This window comes from Phasianus colchicus, chromosome 5 (assembly GCF_987193195.1).
Source record: "Phasianus colchicus chromosome 5, bPhaCol1.hap1.1, whole genome shotgun sequence".
Lineage (NCBI taxonomy): Eukaryota > Metazoa > Chordata > Aves > Galliformes > Phasianidae > Phasianus > Phasianus colchicus.
Window position 1 is genome coordinate 22734037 of NC_143440.1, and position 27540 is coordinate 22761576.

The 27540-nt window shown below is 45.1% G+C and overlaps 1 protein-coding gene and 2 long non-coding RNA genes across 3 annotated transcripts; 1 reads left to right on the forward strand and 2 right to left on the reverse strand.

Moving 5' to 3' along the window:
• Nucleotides 1-674: 674 nt before the first annotated feature.
• LOC149917800 (uncharacterized) lies at nt 675-14966 on the reverse strand. Its single transcript, XR_016466829.1, has 3 exons — nt 14877-14966; nt 1532-1656; nt 675-1386 (listed from the first exon to the last, which is right to left on the reverse strand). It is a non-coding gene; the product is annotated as an uncharacterized LOC149917800 (long non-coding RNA).
• LOC149917801 (uncharacterized) lies at nt 10744-11918 on the reverse strand. The gene is made up of 3 exons (XR_016466831.1): nt 11855-11918; nt 11257-11333; nt 10744-11131 (listed from the first exon to the last, which is right to left on the reverse strand). It is a non-coding gene; the product is annotated as an uncharacterized LOC149917801 (long non-coding RNA).
• Nucleotides 12549-27495, forward strand: LOC116229129 (putative inactive 1-aminocyclopropane-1-carboxylate synthase-like protein 2). The gene is made up of 16 exons (XM_031593363.2): nt 12549-13714; nt 14915-15525; nt 16631-16690; nt 17546-17557; nt 18953-19023; nt 19517-19586; nt 20553-20619; nt 20979-21076; nt 21637-21714; nt 22636-22736; nt 23442-23531; nt 24461-24506; nt 24659-24800; nt 25361-25503; nt 25857-26010; nt 26221-27495. The coding sequence occupies exons 1-16, from the start codon at nt 13078-13080 to the stop codon at nt 26466-26468; spliced, it is 2628 nt and encodes an 875-aa protein (XP_031449223.1). The 5' UTR covers nt 12549-13077; the 3' UTR covers nt 26469-27495.
• The last annotated feature ends 45 nt before the right edge of the window (nt 27496-27540 follow it).

Sequence of the window (27540 nt, forward strand, 5' to 3'; positions counted from 1 at the left end):
GAAAGGACTAGAAGAGGGAGAATTTCCCAACCTGTCCATCCTACAGAGGGCAAAGGTTGAGCGTTGTGGGCTGAGCTCCTCCTCCCAGATCCCCAGGTGCTCGGAGCAGTGGTGACAGGGCTGTGGCAGGTCTCCTGGGGACAGCAGCTTCATTGCTTCCTCTTTGGCTCCCATGGACTCCCAGCTGGAAGAGTCTCATAGGCACCCTAGGCTCCATCTGCTTTCTGTTTACACTGTGGTAAGCTCTGCAGGGCCCTGCATGCAATGCACTCAACAAAATTCAGAGTCTGCGGAGATAATATCCCCTGTGACCTGGGTGCTGTGGTGTGAGGGACAAGCATAAAGCTGCCACCTCCTGCAGGGTCTGAGCTAGCTGACACCAGAACCCAAAGGTGTTGCTGAACTTGCTGAGTTCAAACCCTTCTCCAAGGGCTCTGTTGCCACCCTGATGCAGACCTTCCTGGGAGGGGACTTTAGATGGATTCTCTTCAATTGCTCTGGTCAAAGTGCAATACTAAGATCAAAACACAGCCCAGAGTGACAAGGCATTAGTGAACTAGAGCAGACTTGGCCTTTACTGCAGTTTGCAAAGAAACCCCAAACCAGCAAAGCTTTAGCTGGCTCTGTTCTGCTCCGCTGCTGTGTTCAGAGCAGCACAGTCTGGTTGTGCCTAATTGCTGTGGAAGAGGGAGTCTGTGCAAGAGGACACAAAGCAGAGAACGGGCTTTTACAGTCTTCTAACATGAGAGGGGGCAGGTCTCCTATAGGCTAGTGATTGGGGTGGGTGTCATGGGGAATTAGCAGAGAGAATTGTGATGGTGGTGGGCCTACATGGGGGTCAGAAGCAGTCCTCTGCATCCCTGGTAACGTCAGCTCCCCACTCCTCATTTGCTCTCCCATTCCTGCCTGAAGTTTCCTCCTGAGTTCATGTGGCCTGGCATCTGGAATGTGCTTTTATTACTGCAGCTGCTCACTGCTCTGAGTGTTTCCATAATTCCCAGTTCCCGGAATACATCCCCACCACCATCCCAGAGCTCTGCGATTGCTCTGTCAAGCACACATGTCCCAGATTGGCTCCCGCTCCCTAGACACACTCGTCTGCCTAATTACCCCCTTCATTAGTTCTAGTTTATCATGAATGCAGAAATTCAATCTTTACAATTTGTTCTATTCTTGATAATCCCAAAGTTGCTGAATAACAATGAATAGAGAAGCCCTTTTGTTAATTCAGATCCAGCAGTGAATGGCAGCAGCCCCTCCCTCCAATGGAGCTGGTGTATAAGGCGGTCTCTCATGAAAACGTGAGGCTGTGGCAGCAGAGATCCAGCAGCTCAGGCAATGAGCTGTCTACCATGGTGTAGCACACCTTCTCAATGTAGGGTCAGCCTAGCAGGAACCAAGCATGGGAATCAGCTTGGTTGGAGCTGCTCCGAGTGCTCCTTGGTTCTTAAATTGCATACTGAGGTAACTAGGTATACTTGAGTGATCTCTTTCACAAGTTTTCCTGCATCCCTCCCATATCCCTGCTCACCTGTCTTCTTTCTCTTCTGGAACTGTTTCTTTGCAGCCCTCTCCGTGATTTTGTATGGACGTGTATTTCTGTCTCCCAGACTTCCTTATGCTTCCTTGGTTCTTTTCTATTTTAGTTGACTGTTTCTGTTGAAAGAGAAAATTGAAGACATTTGTTACACAGGGCAGACTGCTATCATTCCTATAATTACATTATATTTGTGGTAGCTTTTTGTGATCTTTTCAACATGCCTTAAGATTGATCGTTTTTGGTCACAATGTTGTTTTTTTTTTCCTGGATTACTCACAAATGATTTAATTTTGTTTTTAAATTGCCACTTGAGACATCTTGCCTAGCTGTCCGTTGCACAGCTCTCTCTTCAGCTGAGATCTTCTGAGACTCTTACTGGTGGCTTGTCTGGGTGTTGAGCGAATTACACCAACCCTAGTTTACATGTTTCCATGCTGAAAATGACTGCTTTTTCTAGATGCCCACATGCAGCCTTCTTGCTGAAATGGGTATTTTGAATGTATCTGGGTTTGCATTCCCATTCCAATATTCACCTAATTATGGGGAAACTGAAAAAAAATTATCATCATCAACATATCTCTGGGAACCACTGCAGCGGCAACTGCTCAACATCCCTGCCCTCTGGTAGGAATATGGTGACGGTGATGTCTTAGTTTCATTTAAAAAAAAATAAATAGAGCTATAACTGCCTAAAAGAACATAAAACATTGTCTCAAAGTCCATGAAATCTTATCTTAATACAGCTGTGAAGTCAAACCAGATCCTTTTTCTTCTGGCATCTCTTTGACTGTTGCTTGAGGTGATAGCAATCAAGTTATCTGCTGATACTTTTGAGTGTCAGATGTTCCACCCAAAACCACAAGCTACTGTCTCTTGACCACATCAGAAAGAAAACTGAAGTTTGAAAGAGAGATGCAACCGATTCCCTTCTGATCTGTAAATGAGCAGCTCTATCGTTCTCTATCATTTTCTACTTGCTTTAAGCGTGCTGGTTTAAAACAGATCATTTTATTCTTAAAATAAATCAAATAGCTCTGAATTTTTTCCTGGTAGTCCTGTCTTAGGTTTCTTCTGCAGTGTTGTGTGAGATGCAAAATGACTCTTATTTACTGTGGTTAGTTGTAGACAGGATCTGTGAATCCAGAATCAGCCAATGCTGGGGAAAAGACCAGCTAGACACCGCCATGCAGAAGCTAAGAGAATTCCTACAAATGGAAGATTTCTCGTAAAAAGTAACACAACACTGTTACCTGTTTATTCTTGATGGTCTTCCTGGCAAGTATGAGAGTGTGCTGGAACACAGAGCTTCTTCACATTCTTGTCTGTGTATCATTTTCTCTTTTTCCCACTCTAGTATTTATGTTTGAGTTGAAGCTGAACACAGCAGAAGAAAGATTTGGGTTCCCCGTTCCTCCTCCCTTCTGATCTCTCATCTTTTATTTATGTCTGTAAACGTTTTGTTTTATTTGATGTACATTTGCCAGAGAAACATTGGGCTCAGCTCCAGACAGGCTTATTTCCCTCTTCCATCTTGAGACGTTCTGGTGCTGAACAGCATGAGTTTGCACAGCTAAATATTTAGGAGAAAGCAATGAAGCTGCGTCACCAAAAAGCTCAGAGCATCCCTCAGAACAGGATGAGATGAACTTAGTTTGTGCAGTCTTGGAGCAGGCTGAGAAGGGCCTATACTTAAACCATCAACTTCTGTGATCACCGTATTGTCTCAGTTGTGCTCATTCCAGGTAAGGTGCCACCATCCTACTCAACTCATTTCTTACCCCAGACCACTTTGAAAAATTTCCCAGAGGTTTGGGTTAGCCTCTGAAGCCTGTTGATACACAAACATATATTCCCAGTGGATGAGAGAGAGAGAAAGAACAAGACTGAAGCCAACAGTCTGACTGAACACAAGCAGGAAAGGAAGCAGGCCTGTTCTGATCTGCCAAAGTCTGGATTTTTCCATCAACCTTGTGATTGTTGCCACTTTTCTTAATGCCCCCATTCCGTAGACATATCAGTGTGTATTAATGTACATTTATGATAATGTCTTCCTAGTTCTGGTCTTTGTAGCATGAAGGTAGAAGTAGAATGAGCCTAAAATCACTAATGTCCTGAGTTAAAAACCCAACTTTATTATTATTTCCCCCCCCAAAAAAATGGAAATTTAAAGCAAGTCTTCTGGAAAAGGATCAGGGGGTCAGGACGACTGTTTCTAAACATCTGCTAATTCAATAATACTCATTTCAATAATCATTTCAATAATGAAATCTTCGGTGGAAAACAGGCTGGTTTTAATTTCTGGTTCTATGAATCAGACTGGATGATACCCAGGCATCAGGGAATGACATATTTTTGTGTGTGTTAATATCTACAGTTTTCATTTTAATATTGGAGGTGATAAAAATCTACAAAAAGCTATAAGTAAAACTTGGTTCTCTCCTCCCTTCCTGCAAATTGTTCCGTAAATAACGACGATTGGTTTTGGACCAGAGACTAGACCTTGACTGTGTACTCAGCAGATCACCTGTGCTTTTTCCCCAGCATCACTTGGGGAGCATCTGGTGTGTTCTCCACATGGGACAGTCACGTGGCTTGGACCCGACTTCAGGATGGAGACTGCAAGGATCTCTCACTCTTCCCCAGTGGCTTGGAGCAAAAGCCAACATGGTTAGGAGGTGACTCCAGCGTGACGGGAGGTTTGCCACCCCAGTGCCCTCTGAAGACATGTAAGCAAGAGACAACACTGCCTCCTGAGCATCAAGCAACTACTGATGTTCCTTCAGCAAAGACGCCTGCCTCAAAGGTTGGTGATGCAAATGGGGTTTGGAATGGTCTGTAACTGGCTACTGCTAATCAAAGCAGATTGCTGTTAGCTTAAACAGACTCTGACGCTTCCTGAAAAATGTGTCCATCTGTCTGCAAAGAGGTTCAAAGTATGCTAGCGAGGAGAGCTGGCTTGAAAAACACTGTTGTCTCTCTGAACATAATTATACTCTCATTTCTCTGTTTTCATGTGTTGTAATACAGTGAACTTTAAGGAATTTCATGGAGACTGAGTTAGTAAAATCCCATCCATCAGACTGAAGGAGTGTGGGCACAGGCAGGACACCCTGCCATGTATGATGCCTCTGCTTGCCAAAATAGTTTTTGCTTCCAGTGGGAAAAAGCCAGGTTTCCTTGTGGGACAAACAGCCTGTTTCAGTCACGACCTCTGGCCCAGAAACAGTCTTAATGGTTCTTCTGTGTGGTATTCATCATTTCTAAATAGCTGGCTTGAAATGTAACTAATTTCTTTCATAAAAGTTACTGTAAGCTTGGTCCCTTCTGAACTAAAGCAGTTTTGAGCTAAACTGAAACATGGGAAAACAGAGGAAAGCAAGATGGTGATAAAGCACACATTTCAAAGGGAAGGTCTGCAGGTGTAATTACCCTATTGATAATTATACTTCTCAGCCTGTTGCAATGCACTCAAAACCACAGATGACGGGGTGAAGGGAAGTGAACTAAATCTAGACAGCAAGGGATCTTTTAAGGGCAACTCAAATGTGAGTTACGTTAAAGCAAGGTCTCTTAAAGGTGGGGAATATACTCCTGATGTGCATAGGACAGACCAAAGGATTTGAAGTTGGGAATGTGATGTAAGGCTTTTGTTTGCAAGACTTTGATAGGAGCGTGGGTCAGACTGTTTTCTCTCCCCACCTGTCCCTAATTTAGGAAGGATGGAGGCCTGTGAGGACAGACTTAGCTATAGACACCTGCCCCATGTTGAGGCCACTCAGCTCACCTCTTAACACTGGTGTTCTCTTTTCCCTCTTCTGGGCCAGTGAAGTTGTGGTGATCTTGGCCACATCCCAGTGGCCCAGACAGGGGATTTGAGTGGAGCTGACCTCTGCTCCATGCCCACTGTGCAACTCTTGTGGCACAAAAGCCTTTCAAAAGCATTGCCAGATGCACTGAGGACTGAAATAGAGACTGAAAATGTTCTTTCATCTCTTGCAGTCACCCACCCATACCAAGTTGAGCAGCAATGACAGGGGAAAGTTTCCACTTGCTTCTGAGCACTGCACACCTCCTCTGGGTGTATTTGGGGCATGACGACCCTGACTCACTAACAGAAAAACTATTTTTAAAAATCACTTACAAAAACAGAACAGATTCTTTTGCCACCATGTACTGCACTGGAAAAACAGTGTCAGCATGTCAGCAGTGAGGACTGGTTTTCAGCAGGCTTGAGAGTCCCTGCAAAGAGGCCTCAACTTGCACTGGAAAGCAGGGTCTCAAACATTGCTTCAACCTCTGGTAATTTGCTTGGGGCAGTCTCAGGCTAGGAGGAGATCTCTACAGAAACCCTCAAATCTCTGCAAATCTGAATGTTGGGGTGGCAAGCAGAGTGTGTGTTGGAGTTCCTTGGGACACTGATTGCTGTTGATGTCTGGACCAGAGAGCAGCTCAACTGCCTTTCACTTGAAAAATCTAGAAATGTTTTCTTAAATGTTTTTAGAACTTTTCTGAAGTTCTTCAGAATGAATCACTGCTTGAGAACAGCTCAGTAAACATCATCCAGTTAAAACGTCTGAACACAGTACAGCTTGAACTGAAACAGAGTTCTTAAAGGGAAGGTTTGCCAAAAGCAGCAACGCAAACTCTGTCCTCTTACTTAATACAATAAAAGCCCCTGTCAGCCTGAGAGGAATCGTTTTCAGAAATTTCTAGCAATAGCTGTAATTTCCAAGTGTTCCCTTCACCCCAGGAAGCCTGTGCCCGCTGATTGATAACTAATGCACATACTGCTCTTTAATAGGGCAAGGCACATGACTCTAGCTGAGGGCACAAGGACATGCCCTCTGGTTGGGAAAAGCCTGCAAGGGGGGTGTGATTCTCCCACATGCTTTTCTGGGAGCTCCTTGATGCAATCCAGGTCTAATGAGCACACCTGACAAAGTAAACAGCTATGAAAAAGAGCATTTCCTCAGCCTTTTTGCCAGAGATACAACAGGAGCTGTGCCTAGGATCCTAGGGGAACACCTGACTGATTGACTTACTGACAGCCTATTTTTGCTGGCTAAGTCCACAGGTAAGAGCGAAATGTTACTCCAGCTGTGTTTTGCTTCAGCTATAAGGTTTGGGAAATATTTTGGTTTGCTTTAGACAACAAATCAGCAAATGTTTACAAACATTCATCCTGACCTCCCCTTTTCTAGGAGACTTACTTTAGAGCTCCAATTGTTGAGAAATATTAATAAAGTTAGGTTTAGACAAGAAGTCTGGCTCATTTCTGAGGTAGCCTAGATCTTCATAACTGATGTTGCTGTATTTGGGGCAGTGTACTTGGCCAAAACAACCAGCATCTTCTATCAGCATTTCTTTGTACATGTCCTTTTTGACTGTTAGAAAGTGACTGAATTTCTCCACGCCTCTCTTTCTTATAGTAGTAAATTGGGAACAGCTGCACAACTGTGTTGTTGGGTTATGGTCTTAAGTACTCATGACGTATTTCCAAGTAGAAGTCAATACTGGGATGACTAGCAGCTAGATTTTTGAGTCACTTTTTCCTTCTTTTTGGAACTGTACCAGTGCAGTCAGATGACTGTTAGTCAGCTCACCATAATCTGGCTGGTGGGGGAGAACATACTGGGTATTGGGGTGCAGGAGCTGCCTGTTAGATCAAACCAGCTCCGGACCAGCAGAACTTCGTGAGAACATCCTGCCACTGTAATGCAAAGTCTTTGCTTGCTAATCAGTGTATGATGCTTCTGCAACGGGAGTGTGAAGGAATGGTGGTGTCTGGAAAAGATAATGAGGTCAGACCAAGCATGTGCGGTGTTCTGCTTTGAGGAATGGGTTGGCTCAGAAGCAGCACTGGGGAAAACAATCTCTGATGGATTGGAGATTGCTGAGATACTTCATATTCACTGAACCTGACGAAGTCCAGTGTTTAGGGAACCAACTGGCTGAACATCAGCATAAGTGTTAGGAATTATTGCTGAGATATAATGGGAAATGAATGAGATTCCAAAATGTAGGGAAAGGATACACATAACTGTCTTTGAAGAAAAGAGAGAGAAAGAGGTGAAAAGAACCTAACAGAAGTCATCCCAGTTCTTGGAAAAAGTGGAACAAATGATCTGTGCGTAAGAGTCTTGAAGATAACAAGGTGATAAGCTGCAGGCATACAGGACTGTCAAGAAGAAATCCTACCAGAGCAGACTGTCCTTTTCCTTTTTCTTTCTTTTCTTTTCTTTTTTTTTTTTTTCCTCCTGACAGAGTAAGCAATCAGGGAAGAAAAAGGAGTTTTCCTTTATTCCCACTACAGTAAGGCTATTCACACTCATTTCCATGATATTCACAAACCAGCTATATATATACACTCTGGGTAAAACTGGTGGAATATGGATGCACAGCCTCAAAGAGAAGCCTATTTGCAAGAAAGTCCTTAGGGTTTTGCATCAGATGGGAAGGGGGCTGCAGGGGACCCTCCTATGTTGCTCAGTCTTGTTCTTAGTGGCTTTGTAAGTGCAACAGAGATGATTTTCATTGAGCCTGATGACACTGTCATGCCAGGAGGCATGGGGAATGCATGGGGAACAGGATCAGAAGTCAAAGTGGTCTTCAGAAGCTGGGGGACGAAACAGAAAAGGAATTGATATGGACAGGCACAGCACAGAAATACATAATCCACTGAAGAAATACAAGTTAGAGAACAGCTTGTAGGAGAGCAGGTAGGAAAGTTTCAGGTTTTAGTGGTCTTAACGGGTCACAGTATGAATATATTTCTCTATTCAGAGATCAGTGTTATCCTTGGAGAGATGGACATGAGTACAATCTCTGAAAAAGCCTCTTCTCTCTGTTTAGTACTGATGCGGCTCTGTCAGTAGTATTATGCTTGACTGTAGCAACCACATTTCCCTAAAGCTGTAGATGGGTTTATGAGAGAGCTTAGAGAAGAAAAACAAAAATAATCAGAAGTCTAGAGAGGATCATCTCTGCTTTTTTTTTTTTTTTTTTTTTTTTTTTTTTTTGAGTTTGCTGAGAAAACTGCATGCTAACCTCTTCACTTGCTGCAAAAGAATGAAGACTTTTTTTCAGTTGGTGGTAGATAGGACAAAAATCTCCTTTACACCTTGTGCTGTGGTGGAGGACATACAGGCTGGACATTAGAAAACCTTTCTCATAGTGAGTATATTGAGCAGGCTGCTTAGGGAGACTGGGGAGTTTTTAACTGGAGATACAAAATGCTTGTGTCTTCCAGGATCTGTGTCACAGTAATGCTGCTATAGGTAGGGAAGTAAATAACAAGAGAGCACATCAGAGAACGTAGACAGCATAGCTGCAAAAACCAGACGGCCCTTTGGGCCAAAAAGGTTCCTCTTCCAGTCTCAAGCTGCTGACAATCTGGCTTTGCAGTGGTCTGGGCTGCATCACTGCAGGTCCGTGCCAGACAAAGAGAAGAGGCGGGAGATGATGTTCTATGATGAGAGAAGCTTTGCAGCTCTTTTGGAAACATAGCAGAGGTACCTGCGTGCATTTATTGATGACTTCAGCCTTATTTTACTTTCCAAATAGTAACAACAGGTTGCATGTCTATCAGGGCAAGAGGATCCTCTCATCTGCTGCAATTTAAGTGCCTGGGAGCTGCTGTCTTTAGAAGAATGTCAAATTCAGGTTTTGCATCCACAAGGAAAAGTGGAAGGATTTGCAGTCTTGAGAGAACTGTCTTCCATCCTGTCCATTTTATCCAGTTCTGTTTTTCTTTTCACAGCCAGTTTTTTTGTTCACACACTACTCTGAAGGGAATATAGACTTCTAGCAGCACTGACAAATATCTACTTAATGGTATCAGATACTGATGCTATTATAACTCCTGCTCATGTCTACCTTCCAGAAAGCAATCAATTCAGTGTGGTTAATCGAACTGAAATGATAAGCTCGCAAAAACTTTATGCTTGCTTAGAAACTGACTTCAGGCAGTTCAGAAGCTTCCCTGTCACTCAGTCCTTTCCACAGCCACTCAGCAGTGATTTCTCCAAACCTCCTTGAAAACTTTGCCTTTTAAAGATTGGAATTTCCACACCAAATTTGGAAAAACAAGATTTAGTTGGATGAGGCACCAACACGTCGTACAGCTGGTGTAATGGAGGTCAGCAGGACCATGTTGTCTCACTGTAATTCAGGCTGCTTTCTGAATGCCCTGATATTTACAGGAGGACAGATCATGTTCCTAGAATCCAAAGAGCAATTGCAGAGTTCTTAAGGGCAACATCACTGAAGCTGTTGCACAAGATGTGGAGAATGAAGGAGGGAGAACAGGAAGGTCTGCAGCTCTCACTGTCTGGACACAAAGAAAAGCAAAAAGGAAAAAAGACAGAAAGGTAGCCAGAACTGACAACATGTGAGGGGAATATTACCTTTTCAGAACTGCACCTGGATCAGGAAGAAGCTGAGTGCAGCTGAGCTGGATGGGTACATGCAGGTTACACTCACAGCTCTGTGTTCAGTGAGCAAACAGTGATATAAGTTTTGTGTCTTCAGCCTCTAGCACAAAGCTACCCATAAATATGAGTAGTATGTTCTTCTCAGGCCTGGCAGAGCAGAAAAGAAGGTCAGGATGAGGACAGTGATCCACCATCAGTGCAGCGAGGCTGCATCAGAATGGGGCTGAGCTGCACTGAGCCATGAGCAAACCAAGGACACCCGTGGCAGCACTACAGCTGTGTGGGAACAGCCTTGTTATGAACTCGGTTTCCCACTGTACATAAACACTTAACTTCCCCTGCAAAAATCTTTGCTGCTGGCATTTCTGACCCCTGGTTAGGAAAGACTATGGATGAACAGGTCCTGCTCAGGTCATGCTATGGGAAACATGATCCCAGTTTCAGCTTCTGCCTGAAATAACTACACGAGCTATGTAAACTGCTTGTTATTATAAAAGAAAATACAGGAGGATTCTCACCCGTAGTTATATCTAACTGCTTTCCCTACCAGACCAAAAAGGAAGATCACTGTGTCTATATTTAACACTAGATAAGGGCCAGTTAGTTGGCTCCTTTCCTTGCCTTTCGTTTTTCTCTTTTAAGGCAAATGGTGACAGATCCTTAATATGCATTACTTACAAGTTGGAGGGGCAAAATCTTGCAGCAAGTGGAGGGACAGTGCAGCCAGGGAGAGGGAGAAAGGCTGAGACCTGGGTTTGTTGCATGGTTGCCTATGAAATTTTATCACTTGAGTTTACCTCAGTGGTGCAGTTCTGGTGTGAACACGTCGTGACTTTGCAGAGCAAAGAAACGCGTACATCCCTGCAGGCTGTCACTGTGTTCCCAACGAGATTTGCTAGTGTGTTAGTATCTCTTTACGAATAAAGGATAACCAAGTCAGAAAACACAACTTTCTGTGATTAGAGCAATCAAATTTTCGTATCAAGCTGGGATGTCTGAGATCTGCAGATATGGGCTTCAAGGCCTGCATGCAGCTGAGGGGCTTCTGGCTGTGTCTGTGGGCCCTGACCTGGTCGCATCATTCTCTGGCAGTGGACAGAAGGGAGAAAACATTTGCATGTCTCCTTGTGAAGAACTCGCAGTACTGACCGGATCCAGCCTGAGAAGAGGCAACGGCCAAAAACCAAAGAAACCAAACAAATAAAAATGCACGATGGGCTAATATAAACAGCATGTCAAGAGGGAAGTAGCTTAGAGTGCTCATGTACCAATAAGAGCCATTACCTTCTTCCACTCTCTTCATCACGGCTTTCCCCCATAGTCAGCCACTGCCCACAGAAATGTTGCTATGACAGCTGGACCTACAAGAATCCAGATACCTGGATGTCTTTGAAGAAGGGAAGAGCCACTGATGTCTCTTATCTGAACTCCAATAAAGCCTTTGACACAGTTCCCCACAGCACCTCTGCTTCCTGCTCCAGGTAACCCCATGAGTGGGATGCACTGATGGGATTGTGTCATTGCGCAGGCCTGCCTCTTACAGCAGCCGTTCCCACAGAAAATGGAAAAAACACTGTTCCCCTGGTCTTTGTGTGGACTGGGCACTGAGTGTGAGGGTGGGAAACACCCAGCACTTGGGCACATCCAGTGCTCCTGCCCAGAACTTACAGAAAACCCAACGTGCTGTTTAATTGGTTACAAAATTAACTCCTCCTCCCCATCCCCCCAAAGTCTGTCTCGGGATAACAAGGTGCTTAATAACAACGATTCTCTTGCCCTTCCCTTCCTTGCCCAGCTCTGCTTTACAGAGGTTTCTGGAGGCTCTCCTACTGCCCTCTGTGGGCAGTCTCGAGGCGTATGTCGGGAACAGAGTCTCACAAACCTCGGCTTCTCTCACGGCCGTATGCTGAGTCTGCTTATAAAAACAGGCACCTGGTAGCACCAGGTGAACGGTACACCTGCTTCGGCTGCCGACGCAATAAGGAGCCTAGGAGAAGGCAGCTGTAAAGGTTTTGCACGGCAGAGATGGAAGAATTAGGAAGGGTTGCCTTGGGGGACGCAGGTTCAGCATTCACTTGGGTCGGTGTGCTTTATTTCAGGGACTCTCTGTGATTTCAGGCTTTCGGTCAGAAGCTCTGCGCACTAACACAGCGGCAGCACGCGGTGCGCGGAGCCCCGGACAGCCCCGCATCGACGGCGGCCGCGGACACCGGCCGGGGCGCTGCGGTCCCGCCGGGCCGGGGCTTCGCGCTGCGGGGCTGCAGCACCCCCTGCAGGGCCCGGCCGCAGCACCCTGTGCCCCAGGAGCACGGCCAGGTGCCGTGCGGGTTCTCTGTGCCGTTCTGTGCTCCGTGCTCTATGGCGTCCCAACGCGGACAGCCCGGCTCGTTCCGGAGCCGAAGCACAGGCACGGCTCCTTCTGGGAGCTCCCCGCGTTGTCCGCCGGGTTTCTTTTTGCAGCAAAACGCACCGCTCCGTAGAACCCCGGAAGGGCCAAACCGAGCCGAGCCGTGCCTGGCACGGCCGGGCGGAGACACAGGGGCGGAGCGGCGGGCGGGACTGGGGGAGCGGGCACCTCCCGGGGGCGGGGCGGATCTGGCACGGCACGGCTCGGCACGGCCTGACCCCGCACAGCCCCTACCGGCCGGGTAGGGCAGGGCCGGGCCGAGCCGAGGGAGGAGGGTGGGGGTCGGGGAGAGGCTCCGTGCCGCTGTGCTCAGCCCGGCGCGGCTCGGGAACGCGGCGAGAGACTGGCACGGACTAAAGTTATCCCGGAATAAGGCTGCACGCATGTGCTGTCACCCCGGATGTGAACATGCCGGCCCGGCTCCCCACTAGCTCGCTCCGCCCGGCTGTAGCGGATGGGCCGAGCCGAGCCGTGCCGAGCCGTGCCAAGCCGTGCCAAGCGCGGCGGCGGCGGCCGTACGCGGCCAGCGAGGGGCCGGGACGGGCAGGAGCCGTGAGGGACCGGGTGCGAGAGGCTCCTCCGGCCAAGGGGCAGCCCCGAGGGGTCGGGCAGCAACCCCCGGCACGACCCGGCACGGCCCCGCTCGGCCCGGGGCGCCGGGAGCCGGGGGGAGGGGCGAGCCCGCAGCCCCGGGAGGGATGGATTTTCGGGGGAAGAAGTACGAGCGCGGCAGCAACTGGTCGGACCCCGAGGTGGTGGAGCTGCTCCAGCTGTGGGCGGACGAGTCGGTGCAGCTGGAGCTGGAGAGCTGCCTTCGCAACCAGCACGTCTTCAACCGCATCGCCGAGGTGCTCCGCGAGAAGGGCATCCACCGCACCGGGGACCAGTGCCGCGAGAAGATCAAGAAGATGAAGCTGGAGTACCGGCGCATCAAGGACAACAGCAAGGCCCCGCGGGGCGGCCGCACCTGGAAGTTCTACGACGTGATGGACCGAGTGCTCAACAGCCGGCCAGCGCTGGCCTACGGACCCATGGGCGGCGGTTTGATGGCCGGCCAGGTGCTGCCGGGCGGCGTGATGGACGGCTACCACCACCAGTTTGCCGCCCCTATCCTGCCCTTCGGGCACTCCCAGCACCCCGAACTGATGGAGATCAAATGCGAGGAGGTGAACTCTGACGAGCACTGCCTGAGCCCAGAGCCCCCGGCAGCCGTGTCTTACCAGCAGGGCTGCCCTGAAGAGCACGAGATAGAGAGAGCCTTCCTGGAAAGGGCCCAGAATGACTCTCCCATCTCCAGGGTGGAAATTCCCATTGAAACCAGTGTTTCACCTTCAGGTAGGGATAGACTTCTGCATTCCAGCATAGGGTTGCTGCCTTGTTTCCCAGAAAGAGAGGGTTTTGTTCTGGTGCACGGAGAGACACCTGTTTTTTTTGCACTGATCCTTGTTTTTCATGCCCCAGAAAGCTTTAAAGTAGAAGGTTGGTAACAGTATTAATTGCCTTCTGGCAGTTCCTGACACGTCTTGGCGCAGGTAAATAAAATCTACAGTTACTGCTCTAGGCTAAATACTGCATATGAACTCCAAAGGACTGGAGCATCTACTCTAAGCTGGGATAGGTATTTGTGCTAGATTTCCCTGTGTAATGCAGACAGTACATGCGTTATTCCAAAAAAAGAAAAAAAAAGAAAAATTGCATGCTTTTTGGTATTGACTGAATGTGACCAGGGCTGTCTGCAGTCCCCATGCTGAATTGTATAAGGAGACCCTCTTCTTCCGTTGCAACCTGTAAACCTGCAGGTGAAACTTCTCTTATGTTCTATTTGAATGTTTTCCACATCTCATCTTTTAGGATACTCAGCAACAGAGAATACTTGGAATAATCATTGCCCAGCTTCCTAATCTGCTGACTAGAACTTGGAAAGAAGACGTTTTTGGAAATCACTGGTAGAAACAGCTGATCTGTTTACAGGAGATGAGAACTCTGTGCTGGGAGTGCATTTGGCCATTGTTTGGGTGCACAGAAAGATAGACTCTGGAGATCGTGGTGATTTCCAACCAGTCTAGGATAGGCTGATGGAAGAGTTCAGCTTTCTTGGGAAGAAGACGGGTGATAGTCAGTATGAGGTTCATTTTTGAGATCAGGAAGAACGGCTATAGTTATCTTAACCAAATTATGTTTAAGGTCCCTTCCAACCCAGGTCATTCTGAGCTATGTCCTCCTCACCATGGTGAGTGCGTGGGTAGCCGATGGCAGGATCCTTGAATTAAGCCCAGTAGTGATCACTGGGGTTAATTCAGAAAGCAAGTGAGAGCTAGAGCAGTGGCTTGCAGCACAGTGGTGAGCCTGGCGTGTGAAGTCAAAGACTGCAAACAAAGTTACAAACTCCAAGATGTACTTGACTGATTTTGCTTTGTTTTCCACACAAATCCTGCCGCAGTGTATTCGAGGTCAGGTAGCGGGAAGCAGCAAAGCACACCTATGCCATTTAACTTACCTCGTGTTTCATTTTTTCCCGCTTTCACACAACCACAGGTTTCAGTGAGCCCAGCATGGCCAACTCATCCCGGATGCAGAACGCAGTTCCTCGGCCCGGCTTCTCCACCTTGCACCGCCTGCGGAAGAAGCGGAAAAGCCAGCGGGTGAAGGACCCGCTCGACGAGCTCCTGCTGAAGACCCTGACGTCACAGCGGGCCATGGAGGAGCGTTTCTTGCAGATGGAGGAGCGGCGGTTCCAGCGGGACCTGGACGTGGAGGAGCGGCGGATGCAGCTGGAGCAGCGGCGCTTCGAGCTGGAGCGCGAGCACGAGTTCCGCATGTTCAGCGTTTTCGCCCAGATGCTCAGCATCCTGAAGCGGAGCCACGGCGGCGCATCCCCTTCCCTGGCCATGCCTCCAGGCCTGGACTTCAGCCAAACGCTGTCGGAACTGACGGGCCGGGTGGGAAGAGGCGACGAGCGGTGGCCGAGGGCCGGAGGGCTGGCGGTGAGCCGGGGCGACATGTGTGGCTTCTGCCCCCCGGAGGAGTTCCGGCGCAGCCCATACCTCTCCGCTCGCGGTAACGTCGCCAACATCTTCCGGGGCTCCGACGAGGAGGGGTACAAAGCGTACCACGCTGACAAGTATGATGAAGACACGAACCCCAACGTGAGTGAGGCTCTTAACTAACGCTCGGCACTTTTTCTGCCCGTTACAGCTCCGCTGCTCGGTACGCAGCTCCTCGCACACCCCCTGGCGGCACAGAAGCTGAATGTTAATGTTTGGTACTGAATGAGTAACAAATACAGTGAATGGAAGTCGTGATTTATCTGGGGATTACTTTTAAATAGATCCAGTATTCCGATCCTGAACAACATGAAAATGTCAGAATGTTTTTTTCCGACCCCTAACTGCAGTCATGGTGTAGGGAGGTGGGGGGGGGGTGCAAACTAGATAAGATCTAAAAGCACAGTAATTATTTGATAAGGGATGTGTTATGAGGCACAAACTGCTAGCTCTTCCACTAACTTCTACTAACGATGTGAAAAGTAGATAAACACCTAAATTGGGACTTGACCTTTAGTAGCACCATTCACTTCCAATTGTTTAGACTCCATTTTGTGTTTAAATTAAAAACATTTTATGTTTTTAATTTGTTTATCCAGCTTCTTCCAGTGTTGAGTATGTGATGGTGGACTGGAGTTCTTCAGCACCCTATGACTGATTTAATAAGCAGGGCCAGAACCCTAGCCCTGCAGCTGTAGAATTGCCTCTCCAGAGGGGAAAACTTAATGTTTTAACCACTCTTCATGACTGTGTGCTATGTGACATTTGAAAGAGTGAGTGGAGTGGAACAGAAGGACTGATAAACAACTAAATTTAGGTGAAGAAATGTTTCAAAAACATTTCTTTAAACTGCTGCAGAAGCGTAAACCTCAGTTTTCACAGAAGTGTTTCACACGTATTTGCAGTTAGATGCACAGATGGGTGAATTCAAGAATAAGTTAAACATTCTGTAAAGAAGAATGAGCTGTTAGTACTCATCCATTTGCAGAAAGCTTATTGCCTAAGAGCCTGAGTGTCTGAGATATGTCTGTGAGCACACACCTGCATATATACCTCTCTAATTATATACTATTATGTGAACTGTGCTGTGACTTTTCCTTGGTAGGCTTTTTGGGGGCAATTCAGTGGAATGACAGCTAAGGTGATGTACATGCGTGTTGATTTTGTGTATGTGTGTCCATAAATGATACGCTATTTCTTTTTCTAGGGTATAATTAATTTTGGCACCAGTGAGAATAAGCTCTGCTTTGACCTGATGTCCAAACGGGTAAGTCCTGTTTGTAAGAGAAATACCAAATATAATACGTGGTTTCTCCTCAGTGTCTTTCCTAGAGTCATTGCTATTGTTAGGGTTTCTCTGGTAAAATTTTTCCTCATGAATTTCTTACTGTGGAAAGCCACTTCTGAATCCAGCTATTTGTACACTTATTGATGTTGTTTTTCCAGGAGGACAGAAGCAGGGAGTTTTCTGTTCCCTTTCATTGTGTTTCCCTGGAAAGGGTGTACTTGGCTCCTTGAGATATTTAAGACTCAGTACTTAAGTGAAGATAAGATGCATTTCATTTTCTCCTACTGACCATATTTTATTTAATACGGAGGTTTCAGAACTACTTCAGACTCTATTTAATTTCCAGAACCTTCACAGCTTGGGACAGAGGAAGTTGACTCTGTTGTGAAGCTGCACAGTTTGAGCACCCAGTTCAGAACTCATCTAAAGTTTGAGAGGATGGCAGCAGCGAATGTGACATCTCATGAAATCTCTTGAAATCATACTGGGGCAGCTGCTAGTTGGATGCTTTGTTCAGTTCCATGAAAAGTGGCATTTTTTTCTCATTAAAAAAAAAAGGCAAAAAGAACAACAGAGCTGTGCTTTCAAGGGGTGTTTCTTGATTTTTCATTAAAATTATTGCTCAGATTCAGCCCCCTGGGTGGGAAGGCTGCCCTTTTCCTAGCTGCAGCTGCCTGGGGGGGGGAAGGTAGCCGAGTGTCTGACAGTTGGTCTCTGCAGCTTGAAACTCGCTCTTACTCCCATTCCACCAATTCCCACCCTCAAAATGTTCCTTTTATTCCTTCCCCCCACACCATTGACTCGGGGATGCTACCCCACCGCTTGGCCTTCCAGCTAAAGGAACAGGTAAGGCAGAGCTGCTGCCTGGTGGCTGTGCTCTCAGAAGGTGCCCTATGGGCTGTGTAGGTTGTGCCTTCCTTCCTTCACCATCCTTTCCCTAAACTAACACAGTGTCTGCAGCAAGTAGTGCAGAGGGAGACAGCAGCAAGTCACGTCTTCATTAGCCTGGTTGTGGAAATGAGCTGTAGTATGATGAGCTGTCACGCACGTGGCAAGAAGTTACTGCTTCCAGCTTCTTCATCACAGCCCAGAGTTACAGAAAGGGTTCACTGACTGCAGCATCAGCTGAGATTGTAGGAAAAAAAAACTTTGTTGCTGTTGGGGACAGGAAGTACTCAGTTTCCACAGAGTAAAATAATGTATTGGATTTCTGCCTTCAACTTTTGGCCCTTAAATTGGCTAACGTTCAGTGGTATGAGATCTCAGATAATCTTCATTTTGGTTGGCCCATCTGGTTTCTTAATCCTTAGACAATTATCCGGAAGGGTTCTCCTCTTCATTACTGCATGGCCATTTTTGGCCGAGTCTGCTGGTAGTTTTGTGTTGCATTATCTAGATAATTTTAGTAGGGAGGTCTAAGGAGACGTAGTTCTGTGCTACCCAGACATCAAGAACATCTGCGTGTGAATGAAGGAACTTTAATCTCATATGTCAGGTCAATTCTGCATGGGATGGATGAGGACAGTGTCTTTGAACACTAGAGCTTGGCACAAGTTACTAAGCACTGATACAGAATGCTGTGGATTTGTTATTTCTTATAGACTTTTGCACTGCATGTTAAATATCCCTCTCCCTTTGCACCGTCACTTACTTGTTACTTACTCCTTTTAGTATTAACTCACAGACTTGGTAGTTATCAAATATTTGCAAGGTACATTGTACGTAACATTTGTTTGTTCCCTTTTTGTTCACATAAAATGTCCTCTTCTCTATTCCCTGATCACGACTGCACTTTCCCTTGCAACTTCATAGAACTGGATCATGTGAAACCCTGAAAATTGCAATCCTGAAAATGTTTAGATAAAAGCAATCCGCATATCTTATCTAAACATAAACCTTAAAAGGGGCTGTGAAGCTTTCACACAGTTCAGGTGATTCTGACTTGAAGAACAGAATAAACTATTTGGCATCCTTTTTGTAGATCTCTGCGCAGTGAAGTTTTGGCTACAATAATTTGGCACCACTTCCTATGAGTTGAAGTATCACTGATCAGCTTGCTGTTCTTTGCCCCTCCGAGCTGCCTTAATTCTGATGGTCAGTGGCTTTCTCAGTCCAGTTTTAAGGCTGTTGAAGTGTTGTGTGTGCATGTCTATGCAGAAGCGTGCCTGCCCATGGGTTCTGTCTCTTTCTGTTTCCAAAATTGGTGACTGTGCTTTTAACGTGTCTTCCTGTTGCTCACAGCTGACACAGGCCGATATGAACCTCATGGAGCCACTGCTGCTTCAGTATCCCGACTGGAAGGGACACATGTTGTAAGTCCTCTCATTTCTGTAATGCTTCTCTGAGTACCTGTCTGAAAACAGAATGGATGGGTACGAACTGCTTCTCTTACACAGTAGTTAAAACAACTTCTAGGTCATAGGATCATATTTTTATTTTCAAAACAGTAATTGGTCATCCAACTTAAAATCCTTTGAAAATCCAGTTTAAAATCATTTTAAGTAAGAGAAGATGCTAATTTTCTATACATTAAGAGATGAGCTAACTCCAGAAAGTTCTTTGAAGCCCTGTTAACATCGAGGACTTTAATCCTTCAGTTCTCTTTAATGCTTTTCAGAAACGTCTGTGCAGCCATAGCCATTGTCCGTGACACCTTTGCCATGTGTAGCAGTCACATCTGTGGCATGGGCAGTCTGCGTCAAATTTTACTGTGCCCTGGCTTTATTTTCCTGAGATGTGGACCTGGGGAAGCCCAGCCTCTTGGAGAATAAGCTGAATCAATATTTGCTTTTGTGTCTTTCTCAGTTTACGGGAGGAAGTGGCTCGATTTTTGACCTATTACTGCAAGGCCCCTGCACCTCTTAAGGCAGAAAATGTGGGTAACCCACTTTCCATTGGTGTCTATTCTAATGTATTGCCATTTGTTATCAAACAATTTCATTTTATTTTTTTAAACAAATGATTTTGTAGAATGACAGCCTTTTATCATGTAAATGAGATTGGATCATAGCCATTTGAGTTGCTTTTGTTGCACACATCAGCCAAAACATTTCAGTTCTACTGTGTATTTGCCTTATTCTTTACTTCTTTGTGCCAGCTCCTCATTCCATTGCTCCCAGAGAGGCTTGTGTTTTTATCTCCTCGTTCAGCTCTGAGACCTTCTGGGCTCATGTTCCTCAGCCTTGACAAAGAGTGTCCATTGTTTCTGATGGGTTTAATTTCATACTATTCTGCTGTTGCACCTCAGGACAAAATCTGTCATTGAGCCAATGATAGTTTTACCTGGCAAGAACAGAAATTTTCAACACGTGAATCTTTGCAGGACTTTCTGATTTAGGAGGGGTGAAGGCTGGGCTTGGTGCATGCATGAGTCCTGCTTTTGCTGGGTGGTAGAGGCAGCAGGATCTGGTACTATTGCTTCTCTTCTGCCTGCAGTAACTCAGCAGAAACTGCTGCTTCACATAAACTGAATTCATCACTGATCATTGCCTCTCCAAGGCAGCAGATTCTACCTGACGCTTGGATTGAAACTCCTGGGGCCTCTGTGCATCAGTCTTCTAGAAACAGGAGACAAACTTGCTTCTCTATGCTTCTATTGCACTAATTTGGCAGGAGGTAGGATCTGCTATTATCACAAAGAGAAGACATAACAAATAATAGAAAGGCAACTGGACAAAGTATGATGAAAGAGAGTCCAGGATTAATGTTGTTTCTGGTAGAAGTGAGATGTCAGCAGGAAAGTTCTGGGAACACCCATGCTAGAGGATTAGGGAGAAAATATATTTTGTTGGTGGTGTTTCTATGGACGTATTTATCACTAGTCTCTCTCTTTCTTCACTAGGTGATTGTTCTGAACGGTTGTGGCTCTTTGTTTTCTGCATTAGCTACAGTCCTGTGTGATCCAGGGGGTAAGTGGTTTGCTGGAAAATATATTTAATGGTTTTTTTTTTTGTTATTGTTGCTTGGAAATAATGTGTTACTTAGTTTAAATACTGTTTTGTGGAGGTGAAATAATATGGAATTAGCACTGATCTACTGAAATGTAGGTTATGCTTATGCTTGGAATACTGAGGATGTGTATAAGTGTCCCAGTTTTTGCAGAAGACTGTAGAATTGATATAGAAAGAAAGTGGAGAAAAGAGTAGTAACATTAAAATATTTCCAAAGTGCATAACTGTAAAAAAGCTTTCATGCTCAACTGAAGTCCGTTAGAGGGGAAGGAAGGACAGCAATCTGTTGCTAACAAGTTCTGTTGTCTTGGTTCCAGAGGCTGTTCTGATTGCAACTCCTTTTTATGGTGGTATCACCCAGAGCGTCTTCCTGTATGGCAACGTCAAGCTGGTGTATGCCTATTTAGACAGCAAGGTAAGAGTTGAGGAAAGGGAATACCGACCTCCACAGTTAAAAAACAATTGGCACAGGAAAGAGCCGAGCTTTGGGGACTCAAAACAAGGCTAGGCAGCAGCCTGTGGTTTCATTTAGGGTTGAGAAATTGGACACATCATTTTCAAGAAACTTGCTGAAGACCATAAATCTAGTTTCCAGTCTTGTCCTTTTCTTGTGTCTTGCTCCCTATAAATATGTAATAATGACTCCTGGTGGGGAAAAATGGCCATTTTGGTGTCAGACATATGTATTGTCCTACAGGAGATGGTCTGTCCCAGAGGTGTAAGAATGCATGGCTATCTGACATTGCTTTAGTTGTTAAGGATACCCAGAGAATTCTCTGCCTGTGGCCAGTCTATGGTGAAAATTTCTTTGATATTATGTATTTATTCTCTCTGTAGTGAAAAAGGAAAAAGGGATGGATGCTAGTCATTATTGCTATGTTTTTATTTTGTTTTTTGTTTTGTTTTGTTTTGTTTTTGAGACAGATTGTTGAAATGATTTGGCCTTTTTAATTTTATCTTTGTGGTGTGTTTCAGATTACTGGAACAAGCACTCGGCCTTTCCAGCTTACTGTGGAAAAACTGGAAAAGGCCTTGCAAGATGCCCAGGCAGAGGTAAGCATAGATGAGCTTCACATTACTGGTCAAGGTTACAGTATGTTTCAGATGGCTGGTCCCAGATGTGACCTGAAGAGCAAAACATTTTCAAAACCTAGCACCTGGCTTTCTCGTGGTCCTTATAGACAACCTGAGGTCAGGCTGCTTGCAAATCCTTCCTGCTCTTGTGGTAGAATATTCAGCAGCACTTCCCAGAGGAATCCCACTGTATCATGCATACCTGGGCATGCACTAAAATGTAGGGTCTTCACAGGGTTTTTTCTTCAGGAGTGCCAGCTGGGTTACCCAAAATGGACTGCTCTACTCAGTAGTGCAGATTTATCCACTAAGAACAGCATGAATTGCAGGAGGTAGTGAGGGGCAAATCTAGAAGGTAAATACGGATGTGTGCTACCTGTCTGAATATTTAGTCTTTAAGTTTTGAGATTGTCCTAAACCCAGTGTATGTTTAGCTTCATCTTTAGATCATTAGCAGCTCTGACTCCAGCCGCTTGTGCTCTATATATGAGCAATTCACATCCATGTACCTCAAATTGCTATTTTTCTTGCCTTATTAACGGGCAATCTTCAGTAATCTGCTACTTAACAATGCTGATACAGATCAGAGAGAATTCTCTTTTATGCTGAGAATATGAGAAGGCATCTTTCTTATAAATGAGCAGCAATCATTGCAGACTCACCGTTTTCAAACTCATAGATTCATTCTATCATATTTTCCTCAGTTCACTTTGCAAGTGCCATCATTATAAAAATGTCATTTGTGGCTACAATTTTTTCATCCAAATCTAACTTTTGTGGTGAAATGTCATAGTAGAGGCTGAAGGAGAGTCTTGCGTCGTGCTCACTGCTCCTTGGAGAGACTGAAAGTTTATCCCACGGTGAATGCTCTCTTATTATCGTGTTGTTTGTGTTCTGCAGGGTGTAACTGTAAGGGCCTTAATTCTTCTGAATCCCCAGAATCCACTTGGGGACATCTACTCCTTGTCAGAGCTACGGGATTACCTGGAATTTGCTAAAAGGTATGCTGGTTTGGAAGGCTGAGATAACCAGAGGCAGATACGGCTTTCAGAGCCTGATGGTCTACCTTACCTTAATTGGTCTGTACCTTAATTTATCTGTGAATATCTTCTCAAAAGATAAAAACCCAAACCTGTTCTCCTCACATAGAGATAGTAAAGAGAGGAGAGTGGGCTGGTGGAGAGAAGGGAGTGTGGACCATCCAGTCGGCTGGAGGGACAAGGCAACTTGCATCAAGGAATATTAGCAGTTTTACTGACAGTCCTAGCAAACACTGTGGTGCTGTGTATTTGGTAGGAAACTGACTTTCTTTCCTCTCATTTTCTCTGTATGTGCAGAGAATAAGAAATATTTGAATATGGCTGCCCATCTTCACCACGAAATGCTCTCTGCAATTGGCCAATTTCAAATGGACAACAACACAATGTGGTTTAGAGGGGTAGTACATATAGGAGTTAATTTTCACAATGGAAATGACTGAAATTTTATCCCATTATACACAGTTGCAGTGGGTAACAATTATCTGGATATATCTCCAATCAGTTCAGTGTACATAGTTCAATATAATAGACCTTCTGAGTTGTGAAAAAATACTCTGTGTTGCAGAATTTGATGTATAAAGGTAGCCTTTGCAGGGTTCTCAATTTCTCTTTGCTTCTCAGCCAGAAGCAGCATTCTTTTCTGATTTCCATTTTGTCCTTCTGCAGACACGAATTGCATGTGATAGTAGATGAGATCTACATGCTGTCAGTTTTTGATGAATCAGCCACGTTTCACAGTGTCCTGGGCATGGACAGGTAAAATCAGCTCCTACTTCCCTGGCCATCTTCCAGTGACAATTCAACATGATGCCTTGCTGAGAACTTGTGACTGGAAGTTAAGTCATGAGCTAGCAAATTCTGAATCTGCCTTATATCGTGGGCTTTTTAAAAAATTTTTATTTCCATAATTTCTGAATGGCAAATGCATTTTTTTCAAGTGTAGGGAAAATTCTAGCAAGAAAAATGTGGGTTAATTTTCTGTGGTATGTTTTTTTGGGTTTTTTTTTTTTTTTTTTTAGTGTGTGCTTTCATATTTGCTTGTGACAGTCCCCAGAAAATTGGAAATGGATGTTTCATTCCTTGAAAGTGAGGCTTTTTCTTTCCTACCCCAGTATTGCTACCTCTTTCTCTTATTTCTGTTGATGACTGTAAAGACTTTCTGTTGCTGTTTACATTCTCTTTTCGTACAGTAGTGACTAATCAGTGTTATTAGAGGTTTGAGAATGGGTTTTATTAGGTATCAATGATGATTCTTATGGGTCTCTTCCAACTTGGGATATTCTGCAACTATGAATATCCTTCTTCAAGGTATTATTGTTTGAAAGAAAGAAAATTACTTCAAATTCTTAGAAAATGTATCAATTTTTAGTATTAGTATTTTAGTATTAGTATTTTTAGTATTTGCAAACTGTATGTGCAGGAAATCTGCGCAAAAGATACAGCACTTAATGTGAGTATTTGAAGTACTTACATCTGGAATACTTAAAAGTGGTGTCTAAAATTAGTTCCTGGGAGTTCTTTATTTCTAAGGGCAGGTTGGATTTGGATTTTCCCTGCTTGACTGATGATCTCTGCTGCACTGCCACTGTGTAATGCTGCCTCTCTATTTTTGCAATGCTGCACTGGTGATCCAAAACTTCAGCACCTATGACACTAATTGCCCATCTGCATCCTTCTACATACAGATTGCCTGATCCACAGAGGACTCATGTGATGTGGGGTATAAGCAAGGTGAGTGCCAGTTGCTGCTGTGCTTTGGCTTCCTTACTACTGTCCTCAGGCTCCTTGGGTTAGAAAGAACAAAGCAGTGTTAGTAGGAACCCATTCCTACTTGAACTTCCTGTTCAGTACAGTTCAGTACAGTCTCTATGTGTCTTCTGCAGGATTTTGCTGTCTCTGGGATTCGTTTTGGTACTTTGTATACAGAGAACCAAGATGTTGCTAATGCGGTGGCTTCTTTGTGTTATTTCCACGGGGTCTGTGGACCAGTCCAGCACAAAGTTGCACAGCTGCTTAGGGACAGAGGTGAGCTAATGTGGGATCCTCATGCCGTCCTGTTATCATGGTACTTCAGGAGATTCAGTCCCTTTACTTTCCCCAGTGGTCTCTTATTTGTGTGGTCAGCAGCTGTCTATTATCCTGAAGCTGCCTCTGTAAGCTGTGGCTGACAGTTCAACAACAGAGGAACTCTCAGCAGAGTTCTTCATCAGCAGACATGGAGGAGCGGCTCTGAAGAAGTCTAATAGTTATATGTGTAAAAGCAGCAAATGTTGTACAGAGCAGGGAACGCAACCTTGTATGAAGAGGGAAATGGAAGGGGACTTCTAGCTTTGTCCTGCTCTTGGGGTGCTAGCACTCCAGCCATGAGCACAGCAGAGTGGTAAAGAAGATATGTACACATGTGAAATTGCTACATAATTCTTGTCTCCATTTCTGCTTTTTGAGGAGACAAAAAAGGAGTTGCAGAAGGTTGAAATGTAAAAAGGCACTGTGACTGTTTTAGAAACCTTAGTCAATGTGTGATTTTTATCCTTAGTCACTTTTTGATTAATTTTTTTTTTTTTTTTTTTTAATCTCCTGGCTAGAATGGATCAACCAGGTGTACTTGAGAGCCAATCATGCCCGGCTGAAAGCTGCCCATACGTATGTGACAGATGAGCTGAAGACACTTGGGGTTCCTTTTCTCAACCGCAATGCAGGCTTCTTTGTCTGGATTGATTTCCGAAAGGTTGGTACTGTTAGGAAAGGAGGCTTCTCCTGGGTTGAGGGCAGCCACATGGTGCAGCTTTGTCCAGGGGAAAGTTCAATATTGTGATAAGCTTTTTGTTAAAGCCCCATCTGTTGTCCGATGAGCAGAGGAATGGGTGGCCTGGTATTTCTGTGCATTTCCCTCCTTGCAGGAATCTTACTGCTCTCAAACCACTTTCCTTTCCATTTCTTAATATCCGTACTGCTGTGTTTCAGAGGTAAAAGGTGTCTCCCCTGGCTTTTACAGACCTCATGGGAATCACAAAGTCATGAGGGTCTCTGTGAGTTAGCCTACATGTGACTAACTTCTGGCCCTTCTGGTGACTCTCCTAGTACCTTAGGACAGGAACATTTGAGGAGGAGATGCTGCTCTGGAGGCGTTTTCTTGATAACAAGGTCCTCCTGTCGTGTGGCAAAGCCTTCGAGTGCAGTGAACCTGGATGGTTCCGCATCATCTTTGCTGACAAGACCCACCGACTACAGCTGGGTGAGTGATGCTTCCTTCTGTTTTTCCTTCCACTAGAGAATCTGCAGCACCATTTCCTCCTCTCCTTAGTCCTAAACTACCCTATAATTATTATCCTCTTGTCTTTCCATTTTTTCTCCCTTCAATTCTCCAAATTTTTCTGGATCTGATAGGGATTTGTATCTTACTTAGACTCACCCACTAATGTTTCCTTTCCTTTTACCATTGCAGGTATGCAGCGGATCCGCAAGGTTTTGGAAGAACGAGAGCAGGAGATATTGTCTGAGGAAAAGGAGCAGCCTTGTCAGTCAGATCAGGATGGCAAAGCAGATAGCACAGATGAAGTCATTTTCGTATCCCACCATCAGGAATCTCCCTGTGCTGGCAATTCCAATCTCAGTGACCTCATTGGCCTCCTGCAGCAGCAGATGCGTTCATCTGATTGGCTACAGAAAAATACAGCAGAACAGCTTGCATAGAAAAAGCCAGAGATCTACAGTGTGTTCAACAAACTCATGGGAAAATAGTAGGGGCCAGTGTACCTTTAGGCATGTTCTTGAGCACTAATGGCCCTGAGCCCCTAACAGCTCAGCATTGACTTCCAGCAAATAATCTATTTTCTGTATAGCAAGAAAATCACTTTGTAAAACGCCTTCTCTACCCCATTTGATGTCTCTGATTTGTATTATATAGGTGATTTCCTTGGATTGGGGTGAGGGTAGGGAATGGTGGGGTTTTTGTTCCCCTGCTGCCCCTCATCCTGCTGCGTCATTGTATTTTGTATTTCATTTCTAATGAATACGCTCTTAACTCTCTTATAAGGTCCTGTGGTGTTGTGGTGTCTTTTTTTTTACACTTCTCTTTTCACTCTCTCTGGGAAAGTGGAGGTTTGAGATTGTTAAAATGAGTAAGGTTTCCCTTTTCCTTCCTGATATTCAGAAGTAATTATTTCAGTGTCGGAATATGATTGCTTTCACAAAGAGGTGTTTTTGGGGGATAAAATGTCAGTTCCAAGGTAGCCTCAGCTATGGGTCAATAAGCTTGTGTACCTGGCTGTCTCCATGGATGAGGCTCTTAGAACATGATCATTTATTTTGAATTCTGTAAAGCTTTTTCATTTTGAGTTGGTTTCCATTCTATTCTCAGATCAGACAGTATCTAATCCCCGTGGCTGGTAAAATGCCTGTTTTTGTTTTTGTCCTTCACTTTGTATAAATAAAAAGAACCCCATTGGATTATTAGCCCATTATGTCCATGAAAGAGTAGAGAGATGATGGAAAGACAATATTCTCTCTGCAGCCTCCCTACTCCTGAGGTCCATCCCTTCTGGTTACCAGTGAGATTATTCACAGGAATATTGAGAATGTTCCTTATACCTCTGTGCTAGACGTACCTACTTTATGCCCACAGGCTTTCAAGGTGGCGCCTTCCACTGTTTCCTGAACTACTAAGTCTATCATTTGGCAAAGTAGCCTTCTTGACTAAACTATATTCTCTGGTGTCCTGTCCTTCCTCTGTTTTCCATTTTGAAAGACGCTGCACGATGATGAC